This window comes from Grus americana, chromosome 2, assembly GCF_028858705.1.
Source record: "Grus americana isolate bGruAme1 chromosome 2, bGruAme1.mat, whole genome shotgun sequence".
In the NCBI taxonomy this organism is placed as follows: Eukaryota; Metazoa; Chordata; class Aves; order Gruiformes; family Gruidae; genus Grus; species Grus americana.
This window is the reverse complement of record NC_072853.1, coordinates 6,008,130-6,021,381: the sequence shown is the minus strand read 5'-3', so window position 1 is coordinate 6,021,381 and position 13,252 is coordinate 6,008,130. Positions and strand designations below refer to the sequence as shown.

Below are 13,252 nucleotides of genomic sequence, written 5' to 3'. Positions count from 1 at the left end.
AACTATCCTGAGGGTTGGTATGCAGCTCCTCCATCTCTGTGAATGCAAAAAAGTGCCTCCAAATGATCCGTTCCTGAGAGGGAAACAGCAAGGGATAGTGAATGGGATGCAGATGCAGCAGCCTGGAGGCTTCGGGCTCAAGGGTGGCAGTGATTAGCTGCACGGCTTTTGGCAAATCACTTTTTAGCCTCTGCTTCTTACTCTGCTATTTAGACCAGAAGATCCCTGGGAGTAAAGGATGCCTCTGATTAGGTATCATACTTTGAGTAATGAAAACAGTCTTGTGGGATCTACAGATAGCAGTTTTAGACAAAGCATTATCTGTCTAATCAGCAGAAATGTAATGGTTTTTTAGACTATTTTCTGGTTTCATCTTGTCTTAAAAATGTAAATAGTTCCAAGCCTTTCTTACTGAAAACAAACCAAATATATTAAATCCAGTTGTCCCCCTTTCATGTTGTGGGAGGGAAAAAAGAGTTTATAAATATCAGACTTAAACAACCCAATGTTTATATGTGCTTCCTTATGTCTCTAATGAAAATTAGGACAAACATCTAACCTATCATGTTTAAAGGACTGGCTTTTCTTTAAGTGTATATTGCATTACCATTTATTTCTAAAACCAACCAAACAAAAAAATAAAACCATGCCAACAAAGATCCTTAGAATGACTACGAAAACTGCAGATGCACTGGGGTCCTGTCATGAGTCAGCAGCCACCCAGTATAAGTCTTAGATTTAGAATCAATTCCCACTCATTCCAAAGAAAATCCTTCAGTCCTTGAGTATTTGCCACGTACCTGTTTCCCCTCCACACCCGGCTTTCCAGGCAACCCATCAAGGCCTCGTTCTCCCTGGAGTAAGAAGAGAAAGAACCAGTATAACTCAAACTGGTGGTGTTTAAGTCACCATTCTGCAAGTGACGTCCGTGTTACCTGCTCCAAGAGTAAGGAATAAGGAGAAAAATTCAAGCCAGCCCAACAGACAAGATGGCTCAAGTCTCCACATCTGTACTACGAAAAGTTGCTGGGAGCCTCCGTCCAGTAACAAGGAGGTGAACCAAGTGTAGTCAGCAGGAAACTTTTATCCTCTCTAACTTTGCTAAGTGTTCGCAATTGTCTGTCTAGAAAACTTAGCACCAAATAGCAGGGATGTGAATACAGAGAGGAGAAGAGGTTGTGTGCCAGCTTTCCACGTAGGCATCCTTCCTCTGCCTGCTGAGGTGGGTTCATGTAAACCGGACAAAGGGCACCAGAGGAACATCAGGCAAGAATAGCTCTTACAAAAATAATGAATCCACAATCCAGCAATAGCTCATTTTTACCCAGTTAAGAAAAACCTTTCATTTCTCACCTTTGCTTTCCGTAACCTGGGGGAACAATTAATCTATTCCTGTATGTCTTCAGAGTTGGACAGTCCACAAAGTCCACAGGCAATCTATTCCTATTCTATATTTTAAATACCTGAAGATATGGTTTTTACCCCATACCTAAACCTGACTTTTTCTCGCTACAGTTTCAGACTACCATGTCTTTCCCTAACCCCCCACAGAGAGCAGACTGTTCCCTTCATCTTTACAATGTCCTTTTATGTATTTGAAGACTTACAAAACTCCCCCTTCAAACTTCTCTTGACTAAACAAGCTCAAGAGCTTCAACTTTTCTTCATCGGTATGTTTTTCAGACCTCTGATCGTTTTTGGTGCTTTCCTTTGTGCACTGTCCATTTTCTCCATGTCCTCAGTGTAGCTAGATGCCCAAAGCTGGATACAACTGCGGCTAACTTTCAGCAGAAAGATTATATCATGTTTTATAAAGTATTCTTCTGTCTAAATCCCAGGATAACATTTACTCTACTCCAAACCCCCTTCTGCAGGACAGCTCCTTAATCAGTTGTTCCCAATCTATAGCAGCGTGCAATTTGTTGTCCTACACATACGAAGGATCATGCAGCTGCCCCTTCTCAATGTCATCCTCTGCTTTGGGGCATTGTTTTCAAGATCATTTTGAATTCTGACCCTGACCTTCACCGTACTTCCACATTCAAACTTAACATATTCCATATTTTATAACCCAGGTCCTTGATAGAGATGATGACTAGATCAATGACATTCTCTGCTGAAGTTCACTTCTCTCTTACGGATTGTGGCTTTTCCCCATTCCCGACTCTTTAGTTTAAAACTCTTTGAAATGAGGATTTACTCTATAAAATGCTTAAACCTCTGTAAAATGAAACACTGATTTTGCTCGGATCCTGCACACACAGCTGAACATAAATTATCAAATACACACACACAGTGCCACTGTTAACATAAATGTGCATGTAAAACCAAATTCTGCAAGTACAAGGAGCGACAGTAAAATATTAGTTTTACTCTATTTTGTTTAATGTTTCAGACATTTTAATTCTGATTACTATCCCACAGTATCCCTGTTAGACATCTGTTATTATCTGCAAACCCAAACTTACGGCATTGCATTTCATTAGTTCCTTTTGAAAACTACATTGATTCAGCAAGTCAGAAATGGATTTGCGAATCAATTTATTTCTTTTTCCCCTTTAGAAAGTCAATCAGTCTTGTAACAGAAATGTTATTTCAAAATGATGCATCCAGGAAATTAAATTAGAGAGACCCATACCCTACAGAAATCAGCTGAAAACCAGCATCAGACATCTGGATCTACTTGGTTCGGGGGCAATAATTTCCACATTCATGGTTTCCTTTGCACTGACTGAACTACGAGTATCCTGAATTTGAGACTTTTGGTAAGTGACAGTGTGGTGGATTGACAAAATGTGCAGTGTAGTCTCAGGAGAATTTTTAACATCAATACACTGCAGCAACGAGTACTTCACACATGCTGTTTTAGCTGCCAAAACAGAAAAGTGTCAATGTTCTTACTGCTAGTAATGGGGGCTGGGAAAGGCAAATGTATTATTTATACAAATGTATACAATAAAGCTGTTTGAAAACAATCCAAATGATTGTGCTTTCAGTTGTTTCTTCAGAAAAATCTGACATTGTAAATATTTTTTTCAATTCTTTAAAAAAGGGCTAGAGAAAGGTTTCTTTCCCAAAAGAAAGAAAAAAACACAATGAAAATTCAGTCTCAAATTTTCACTCCAAGTCTCCATTTCCTTCCCCTCTGCTCTACTGTTTTTTCTGCTTTAACCAGTGGAACAAAATGGTGAAGAGTAGTAAGCAACTGGGGGAAACTCCAACTGCATACAAACTTTGGTGCTGCTTTCTGACCTTTACCAGTCAGAAAGTGTAATGATGTGTTGGAAGAATGATTTCCCAAGAGTCTACAGGGCCCTGGGAAAGTCTGGAGGAGAGGAAACCCACCGCACAGAGGGACGTGCAACAGCAGACCAGCCCTGCTGCCTCCTTACACGAGCTCTTCTCCAATACAACAGACAAGGATCGACTGGATGGAAACATGCTTATGCAGCAAAAGCAATGCCCCATGTCACGTTGAACTGCTGTACGTGCCTAAATTAACACACCAAGTATCACACACATATATGGCTTATGTTGGCAGGGAAGTGCATCACACTTATCTCTGCAGAGTCTGTCCTGGGGTCTACAGCGAGCCCGTCAAGATGCAAAAGGACACGAGATATCATTCATGTTGTGCAGTGGCTCTCCTGAAGTGCAGGTGTAACTAATAATACTGGATTTCAAAACCTCACTATAAAACCTCAGTATTTACATCTGAGGACCCAGGATATAAGAATATAGCAGCAAGATGTATTATGGGTTTATGAGATATTCAGCCTTTTTTCATACTAGGGTGCAGATTCAACAGACCAATATTCAGTGGATGGGATACTGCTGTCATCTAATACAATAAACACTTTTCTCCTCAGGCACAAAGAAACACAGGTTGCGTAGGTGTCAGTATTCAAGTTACAGACTGAAAAGCAGACAAGGAAATATTTGGCCCGCCGAATTTACGCCCACTGTTTTCACAGTAGTACTGACTGGTAGAAGTTAAAGCAATGGCAGTGGATGTTCTGAGACCAGCATTAAAGCCTGGAAAAAATCAAAGTACAATTGTTATAGCAGAGATCTGGCTGCTTCAGAAAAAAAAAAAAAAAAGAAAAAAAAAAGAAAAAAAGGAGATCTAATTGTGCATATCCTTTTAATGAAACAAAACCTAATTCATTTCTTCCCAACTTTAATCTTCCTCTAGCTTAGTCAGCTGCCTGCCCACACACAGCTCCAGCTTCCTCTCCCATCACGGTGATGTCAGAAAGATGGATTTTCTTCCGGGAGCCAAATATTCCAGCAGATTAGACAACCTCGCCTCTGGAAAAGCACTGACTAGACACAACACACTGAACCAGTCCTGCAAAGGGCTGAGGCAAAAGCAAGAGGAAGACAAGGTAGGAACCAGCCTTTTGCTCTGGCTGCACCAGTGAGGTAACAGATAATATGAAACATGGTCATGGCTACTTCATCATAAACAACAAAATGAACAGTGGGAATGGACACCTTGACACACGGTAAAGCAAAATGCGGTATCTCACACGAAGGGTCTATTGATCATTTTTGCCAGTAGGCAAAGCTTGGTATAAATCTCCAGGTTTCTTCTCTAGAAGGCGATGGAGAGTGAGAAATGGGAACAAGGCCGCACTAGCAAGTTGATAACTCCCTCCTTTGCACAAACACCTATAGCCAGATATCACTAAAGACAGCTTGAACACAGGCAAAGCTGCCAGACCAGCACTGAGAGATTCCTACGTCAGGACCAGCTTCAGACATAAGCAAGACTGGCCGTCGCTTAGGGCTGGAAGCCACTCAGAGCTGGCAAAAAAGTTTTGCCTGCATGAGAAAAGGGGTGACTCGGGTCCAACTGAGAGCCTGGTGATGCCCTGTCTCCCACTGCTTCTCAGGGCAGGAGCAGACCAGCACCAGCTTCTCCTGGCAGGGGCAGAAAGATGCATTTTTGGAGACATTCCTGGGGACCCTCGAGCACTGCCTGGCTGGTCTGCAGTAGAAGTGTGTGCACATCTGAGGTCTCTCTGAACACAATGAGCAAACTGGAATAATAAAGTCTTTGTGTCTGCCCAGCTCTCCTTTTAAATGCTTATTCCAGCTATAATAGGCACTTGGTCTCTTTCTTGAACCATAAACGTGGTTCAAATCTCAGAGTGTCCTGTGCTGTGTAAAACAGCTGTACCTAGACACAAAAGAGAAAGAACTGGGAAGCAGCATGAGCTGGACGAAGTCTTCAAGAGAGAAACTACCTGGTCTTCATTAAATATTGAGCTTATGGTGATGGGAGAAGACAGAAACATAGGAAATTGGATAATCTGAGCAACTGCAGTGGGATGGAGAAATGCTGGATGCGGATGTGGTCAGCAGCAGTCAGTGGTCATTCACACTTCTCAGGTGGTGCACACAGTGTGGACGCTCTGCTAGATCTCCTCAGTGGCATACCTTCATTCCACTCCTCCTCCCTCTCCTCCATCCCCAGCTGCACACAGACAAGAAGTCCCTAAATGTGTGCTTAGCAGACAGCAGAGATCCCTAAAGTCCTCCTGCACTCCCATGGGAGGTCATTCTGGAACAGCAGTTGGAGGTGCAGCGCAGTGATGAAACTCCATCATTAATCACCCTCCAGAGCTGCTGGCCTGGAAGCCCACCCTACCTAAGGTACAAAGGCAAAGTGTTTTTCCTAGCATATAGCAGGAATACCTTGTCTCCTCGTGTTCCCTTTTCTCCTCTTTCTCCTTGTAGACCCTAAAAATGAAGAGAAAAAGAGATTATAAAGTTCAATCCAAGTAGAGGCACAGTTATCTCCTCTAGTCACCAAATCACTGTGCATGTCTGCACAATCTATTCAAGTGAACCTCAAGGACATTTTCCGTGTTGCCATTCCCCAAGGTTGGCTACAAGCATGGTCTAAGCAGACTCATAGAGCAGGGATGACCTGTGGGCCCAAGAACATCTGTAATATTATATTGCTCGCAGACACACGACCCTCCTGCCAACAGCAGTGTGGAGGGACAGGGAACACACCACAGCTGCAGATGGTCTGGAAAACAACCAATGCTCTGCATTTTTCATGCTGCTCATAAACAATGAGGACTTAGGTAGAGGACAATACTGATGGAAAAATCTATTGCATAAACAAGCAAGAATGCCCATTCCCGGTGGTTTTGGATGCAGTAGCTACGCAGACAGCAGGTACCTCTGAGAACTGGCAAATGTTAGATAATCCTTGTCCTGGAGGCCCAAGCACATTTTTGAAATGTGAATCCAATGCCAATGTTCATCTGGACGGCATAATTCATCTCCTCCCAGGTACACCAGAACCACTGGCTGAGGCTTAGTTTGATGAAAGACGGCAACGCTAATGGGCAGGAACGGATTTCACCTTGCCTTGGCACAGGAAACACCCTGTATTTTACCTTTATTGTAGCAACTGAGCAACCAACTAATGGCTACAGGCAGACAAATATGCTCAGTCAGTAGTGACCTCTCTAGAACTGCCAAAGCTTAAAATGCCTCTTATTCTAATAATACATTTGTATTTAAACTTCAATTTACTTTACACTATAGTGGAGGCTTACCTCCAAACTAATGAGAACTACATGTCTGGGTTTATTTGGCCTGTAGGACGATTTAGATAATTATTAAGATCTTCAGATTTCAGGCCATGGTTGACTCTAAGCAAACTCTGTACAGCCCTATCCATCTCTAATGACCCAAAATGAGCCTGCACAGTTTCCCGACACCACTATTTCCAAAAAGCAAATGTCAGGACTTCTAAAAATATGAGTCTTTTAATGCACTAATAACTATGGGGCCCTCATGTAGACTGAGTAGATGATTACTGCCTTGCTCCTCCCCAGCAGCCCAAGCCAAATGTCAATCTTATGACAGAAATGTAATCTTATGATGTTCAGTAACTGTGGACCAACATCTGAGTGCTTTGCTTCTTGCACAAAAAGGTGACTCAAGGAGCAGGAAGGAAGTGTCCTTATAGCTTTGTCCATTTATCTCATTCATATTGCAAGGGTCTATGGCATGGGCAGGTAACGCCACCCCCATATTTATTTAATCATCTTCAAGCCTAATACAATTCAGCCTTAGACCACACAGCGTGCACCTGGGAAAAGACAAAAGTGCTCAAGCTGTTCTGAACACTTTGGACCTCTTTGTAGTGAGTTGTAAAGCAAGCCCTCGGCCAGCACACGGAAATCTTTCAGTGCATAAGCACGTCTGGTATGCCACTAAAGCACACTGATGTACAGTTGGGTCATTAAACCTCAGAAAATCCAATCAGCCTTTACACCACCAGCTTAAAGGCTGCCTCCATAATTACCAAGGTGAGACCACAAGACAGGGATGCTAACTTGACAGAATCTGATTCATTTTGGTCTTGCTGTCTCTTCATTCAAGGCAGGTTTGTCCCCTGAGCCCAAAGGCTATTCCCTGACAGTTTTGAAAACTTGATTGGAAACTTACTGAGAGGTGATATTTTTTTGGTGGTGTTATGATGAAGTTTTTGAGCACCATATAACTGGTGCATCAACACAGACCAAAGCAATTGCTTTGCAGTGGGAGCATCACAAAATTACCAGCTGTTAACTTGGTAATCAAGTCATTTCCACTGACATATCTCTCCTGGCTACAGTTCTGTTCTCATTTAAAGAAGTCAGGAGAAACTCAATGAAGTCAAGAAAATGTCACTATTTGGACACAGTACAGGTAAGTGGTCAGACATACCCTACAGTGCTTAATTAAAAAAAAAAAAAAAAAAAAGAAGATAGGTGGGCAGAACACACTGAAAAGGTAGAGAAAGTTTCTAGAGTGTCAAAAATTTAACAAGAACCATGACTTACCGGTGCTCCAACATAGCCTTTAATTCCTGGAGGACCCTGTTTTCCCTCGGATCCCTGGCAAGGAATCGAGATATACAGTAAAACACCAGAAACTGTTCCACATAAAAGACCAAGAATAAAAGCAGTTATTCAGAAATGTAGCTTGTGCTCCTGGGCTCACAGGCGGCTGTTGAGGCTTCTTGACTGTCTCAGCTCTAATACACAGAGCAATGTCTGCCTTTCCAGATATGTACCCAAAGTGACACCCCAATGCTGTCCCTGTCCCCAGCGCTCAGACGTTACCAAGTTTATTCTGCATTCAGTCTTGCCCTACAAAGGCAAACAGTCCCACGGAAGTTCCTCTACAGGTTATTTCAGAAGTTTTGACAATGGCAGTGGTTGCCTGCTTGTTGTGCACAGGATGATTGAGCTCTGTCTTGACTCCTGAACGTGACGTCGCAGGAACAAAGCACAGATGTACATTGCTGCAAATGCTGCAGCAGAGGCTGTATCCCAGCCTAAACAAACCACAGGCTTCAAAGTGTTATATATTTTGAAGAGTAAATGAAAAGAAACAGATCAAAACTACATTATCCAATGTTTATTTTCAGCATAAGTGAGAGAAACGCGAGAGGATCAGGTACATTTCAGCGGTTCTTCAGCTGGTCACACACTGACTGTCTCCCTGGAGAAGGTAAACTGAAAAGGAGAGCACTCTGGCTGTGTGTTTTATGTGCCTTAGAGTGCCTGCAAGTGGTCTGGATCCGCAGGTGAACAGGGTCAGCCCTCAGAGCCATCCCATGGAGACAGCCTGGGCCTGACAAAGTGGCCATGAGAACTGGTTAGATTATATCACCTGTCTGAATGATGATTTTGTTACTTATTTCACTTTCCTTTTCTTTCTCCTTTCTCATCTTGTTAACTCCTATATTGGGTGGCTGTCATGGATAAGGGTTCAAAACAGATCAAGATTTTATTTTTAAATAATTTCTATGTTTCATATTAATAGATGTTTCCTATTAAAAAAATTATTAAAAATGCAAGATATGTTTGCAATGAACTGTTAGCAGAATTGAGGCTTTTTTGTCCCAGTGCAAGTGCCCAGGAGGCTGATTGTGTCACACCACTGCTCACACCTGCCTTAGCCCAAATGACAAGAGCATTTGGAGCAGTCGTTAGGCACAGACCAGGCATCCTGGCTAGACTGTGCTTGCTTAGTGTTTCACCTCCACTTTAAGCAATGCATTGCCAAAACTGTCCCCTCCTTCTGCCGGAGAGGCCTTGACTTGCTAAAGCAGATGAAGCTGTGCCCTGAAGCTTGTGAGCAGTTCATCAGCCCAGCTGTAAAGTGTTGAACCCGTGTTAAGTATGGAAGCAAACCACACAGCAAACTGGGGAGCAGGGGGGAGATGTACAAACAGGTTAATAAGAGCTGGGCTCAGGCACAAGCAAAGGTGGCTCTGGGATCTCCACAACATCAGGCACCTGAGGACCTCTGCAAGGTCAGAAGCGGTGCAAGACCTCTAATGGTAGAGGAAGAGCATCAGGCATGCACGTTCAGCCCGCAGAAAAATACTGCTATTGAAGTCTAGGCAAAAACCCTACAGAAATAGAGGCCTGCTACCAGTTGTCCAAATTATCAAAGTCCAACTCAGTACAGTTACATAAAACGTGGTTATAACACTCCACAAAAATTACAGAGAAACGGTTCGTCTGGATGAGAAGACTCGCTGATCCCACTCAAGGCCTAATGCTGAGATCATGTCTGGTAAACCAGAGAAGTGTGAGACCTTCGACAGATGAAGCAAACAAGAAGAAGGAAATTTGTCAAAATGAAAATCTTACCTAATACTTTATATTTCAAAGGCTTGATTTTTTTCCCTCTCGCTCTGTTTTTTCTATCAAGTGCGGATAACTGTCAGTTCAGATGGGAATGCTATAGTATGTCAGTGCCATAGCAATGACAGCCACGAAAAATCTCTTTAACCTTTTATTAAAGATACAGAAAAAAAGACTGAAAAGGTTGAATATTTGCTGCAGGATTTTACAGGCTGAAGGGCACGGTCTCAAAAATTCAAGCTTTGTTTCACTGCTATAATATCATACAGTGAGGGACCTGAGTTAAGGCCAGACTCGCTTAATCCATTTAAATTAACCTGCCAGGTCCCACATATTTATGTGGGAGCCTTCTCCACTGACCAGTGGATATTTCTTGCCATCTCAGACCACCGTGGCATCTTCTATAACCAGAAGTTCCAACACTGATTCGCACAAGGCTGACTTTGAGAGCTCTTCTTTGCTTCCACCAGCTCGTAGCCAGCAAGATCATACACCCTGCTGGGTGAGCAATGAAGTTTACCCACCAAGTTTGATGAAAAAGAAGAAAACCACACCAACGCCCCCCCCACACACACCACATTTTTATGATGAAGACATTGAGCTAGAAGCAATCTCCTCTGGAGACTTCACTGAGCAGCAAAAGCAGTAAAACCAGAGATGACATACCAAGGCCATTTAATTCCTGTAACCCATACATGAACCCTAACGGGCTGCATCATCCATTACGGCACTTCTGCGGACTGAAGTCTGCCAGAAATCTGCCGGACCCTTATCTGTGCTACTGGAAGCTTCACACAATTAATGAGGTCTGTAAAAGCTGCGAGGCACCTCCTTAAAAGAAAGTGCTGGCAATTCCCACTGAGGAAAAAAAAATGGAAATCCCTCAGCCAAGAAGATAAACAGGGGGATGAATTTCCTGGGGTGGATGTAAGCTTCTGAGTGTGCACTGCACCTGCCTGGCCAGGTGCGAATGAAGATGGATGGAGCTGGGAAGGACCGTATCCCAACCCACCAGAGAAACTGCAAGGTAGCTCTCCATGGACCCTGGGGTGGAACCCACAGCCACTGTATTGATGCTGATGATTTTAAATAAAAATAAGTGATCTGGCAAAAAACAATCATTACAATAGTAATTGGAGATGTGACCTTTCCAATTCCTCCATCTCCACCCATCTCTACACACCCCGTTCCACACCAGCGAGGTAGTTGGGCTTTACACCAAGGAGTAAACGTAGTGTGGATTCATATTTTAGATTTTAAAGCCCTGTCAGCAAAGCAAGAATTGTTTCTTAAAATAGTTCATGCCAGAATCCAGCTCAAGGACACTGCATATAGCCAGCACATCCGTTGAAGTAAATAAAAGTCACTGCGAAAGCACACGATCATTTTATATTTAGTCACTGTTGCTGAGAGGCTGGGGCTAGCCAAGCCCACCTCTTCGCTGGGAGCACTTGGCACTGCCGAGTCAGATGTCTTTAGGTCCAGCCCCACCAGCACCTATCCTGCCCAGCCCATAGTGCTGAGCTTCTATTCAGCATTGCCTCATTACTTGCTGAACTATATGTGCCTGATGATCCTGGTCAGAAATATGGAGCATTATCCAGGATTGAGCCCTTATGGAGGTAGCTGTAGATGCACCGGGTGCCCACCAAAGCCACTCTATCACTCCCCTCCTTGGCTGGAGAGGAGACAGAAAATATAACGAAAGGCCCATGGGTCGAGGGAAGAACAGGGAGATCACTCACCAATTACCATCATGGGCAAAACAGACTCAACTTGGGAAAATTAATTTAATTTATTACCAATCATATCAGAGTAGGATAATGAGAAATAAAACCAAATCTTAAAAACACCTTCCCCCCTCCCTCCTGTGCTGGTTTTGGCTGAGGTAGAGATAATTTTCTTCATAGTAGCCAGTATGGGGCTATGTTTTGGATTTGTGCTGATAACAGTGTTGATAACACAGGGATTTGTTTTTATTGCTGAGCAGTGCTTACACAGAGCCAAGGCCTTTTCTGCTCCTCACCCCACCCCACCAGTGAGTAGGCTGGGGGTGCACAAGGAGTTGGGAGGGGACACAGCTAGGACAGCTGACCCCAACTGACCAAAGGAATATTCCATACCACATGATGTCATGCTCAGCATATAAGGTGGGGAGGAGCATTCGAAGTGATGGCGTTTGTCTTCCCAAGTCACTGTTACATGTGACAGGGCCCTGCTTTCCTGGGGATGGCTGAACACCTGCCTGCCCATGGGAAGTGGTGAATGAATTCCTTGTTTTGCTTTGCTTGTGTGCACGGCTTTTGCTTTACCTATTGAACTGTCTTAATCTCAACCAACAAGTTTTCTCACTTTCACTCTTCCAATTCTGTCCTCCATCCCGCTGTGGAGGGAGTGAGCGAGCAGCTGCATGGTGCTCAGCTGCCGGCTGGGGCAAAAACATGGCACTTCCCTTCTTCCTGGGCTTAACTTCACTCCCGATTTCTCTCCCTCCTCCCCGCCAGTGGCACAACGGGACAGGGAATGGGGGTTGTGGTCAGTTCATCACATGTTGTCTCTGCCGCTCCTTCCTCCTCAGGGGGAGGACTCCTCACACTCTTCCCCTGCTCCAGCATGGGGTCCCTCCCACAGCAGACAGTCCTCCATGAGCTTCTCCAACGTGAGTCCTTCCCACAGGCTGCAGTTCATTAACTGCTCCAGTGTGGGTCCCTTCCACGGGGTGCAGTCCTTCAGGACCAGACTGCTCCAGTGTGGGTCCCCCATGGGGTCACAAGTCCTGCCAGCAAACCTGCCCTGGCGTGGGCTCCTCTCTCCATAGGGCTGCCAGGAGCCTGCTCCAGTGCGGACTTCCCACAAGGTCACAGCCTCCTTTGGTTGCATCCACCATCTCGGGCGTGGGGTCCTCCACGGGCTGCAGGTGGATATCTGCTCCACCATGGACCTCCATGGGCCACAAGGAGACAGCCTGTCTCACCATGGTCTTCTCCATGGGCTGCAGGGGAATCTCTGCTCTGGCACCTGGAGCACCTCCTCCCCCTCCTTCTTCACTGACCTTGGTGTCTGCAGAGTTGTTCCTCTCACATCTTCTCACTCCTCTCTCTGGCTGCAATTGCACAGCAGTTTATTCCACCTTCTTAACTCTGTTATCCCGGAGGCACTACCACCCTTGCTGATTGACTTGGCCTTGGCCAGCGGCGGGTCCATCTTGGAGCCAGCTGGCATTGGCTCTGTCGGACATGGGGGAAGCTTCTAGCAGCTTCTCACAGAAGCCACCCCTGTAGCCCCCCCACTACGAAAACCTTGCCACACAAACCCAATGCAATGATAGGAGAGATGCTGCTGACAGGCGTTTGTGGGTGACGAATCCAGTTATTCATCCACTCCCAAATCCCAAATCCAGAGTGCCTCCACTCAGCCCAGCCCTGCTTTGCAGCTGTCATGTATCCCCTGCTGAACATGCTGCCATGCAGCTTCCACAATCAACACCTTCGTGTTGCTGAAGGCAATACGGTTCCCACAGAGAACCGTGGGATGGCTGCCAAGTATTTCCACTAATCCACAAACACACCATTAGTTCC

The 13,252-nt window shown here is 44.6% G+C and overlaps 1 protein-coding gene across 4 annotated transcripts in view; it reads right to left on the bottom strand.

Moving 5' to 3' along the window:
• Positions 1 to 13,252, bottom strand: part of COL22A1 (collagen type XXII alpha 1 chain) — a 268,249-nt gene that overhangs the window by 123,735 nt on the left and 131,262 nt on the right. For all 4 annotated transcript variants that reach the window (XR_008576049.1, XR_008576050.1, XM_054818065.1 and 1 more), the window contains exons 16-18: positions 7,857 to 7,910; positions 5,704 to 5,748; positions 801 to 854 (exon numbers count right to left, since the gene is read on the bottom strand). Coding sequence is in view for 2 of the 4 variants with exons in the window: in XM_054818065.1 (XP_054674040.1) it covers positions 801 to 854; positions 5,704 to 5,748; positions 7,857 to 7,910 (153 nt within the window). In the remaining 2 variants the exon portion in view is untranslated. The remainder of the gene's footprint in view (positions 1 to 800; positions 855 to 5,703; positions 5,749 to 7,856; positions 7,911 to 13,252) is intronic.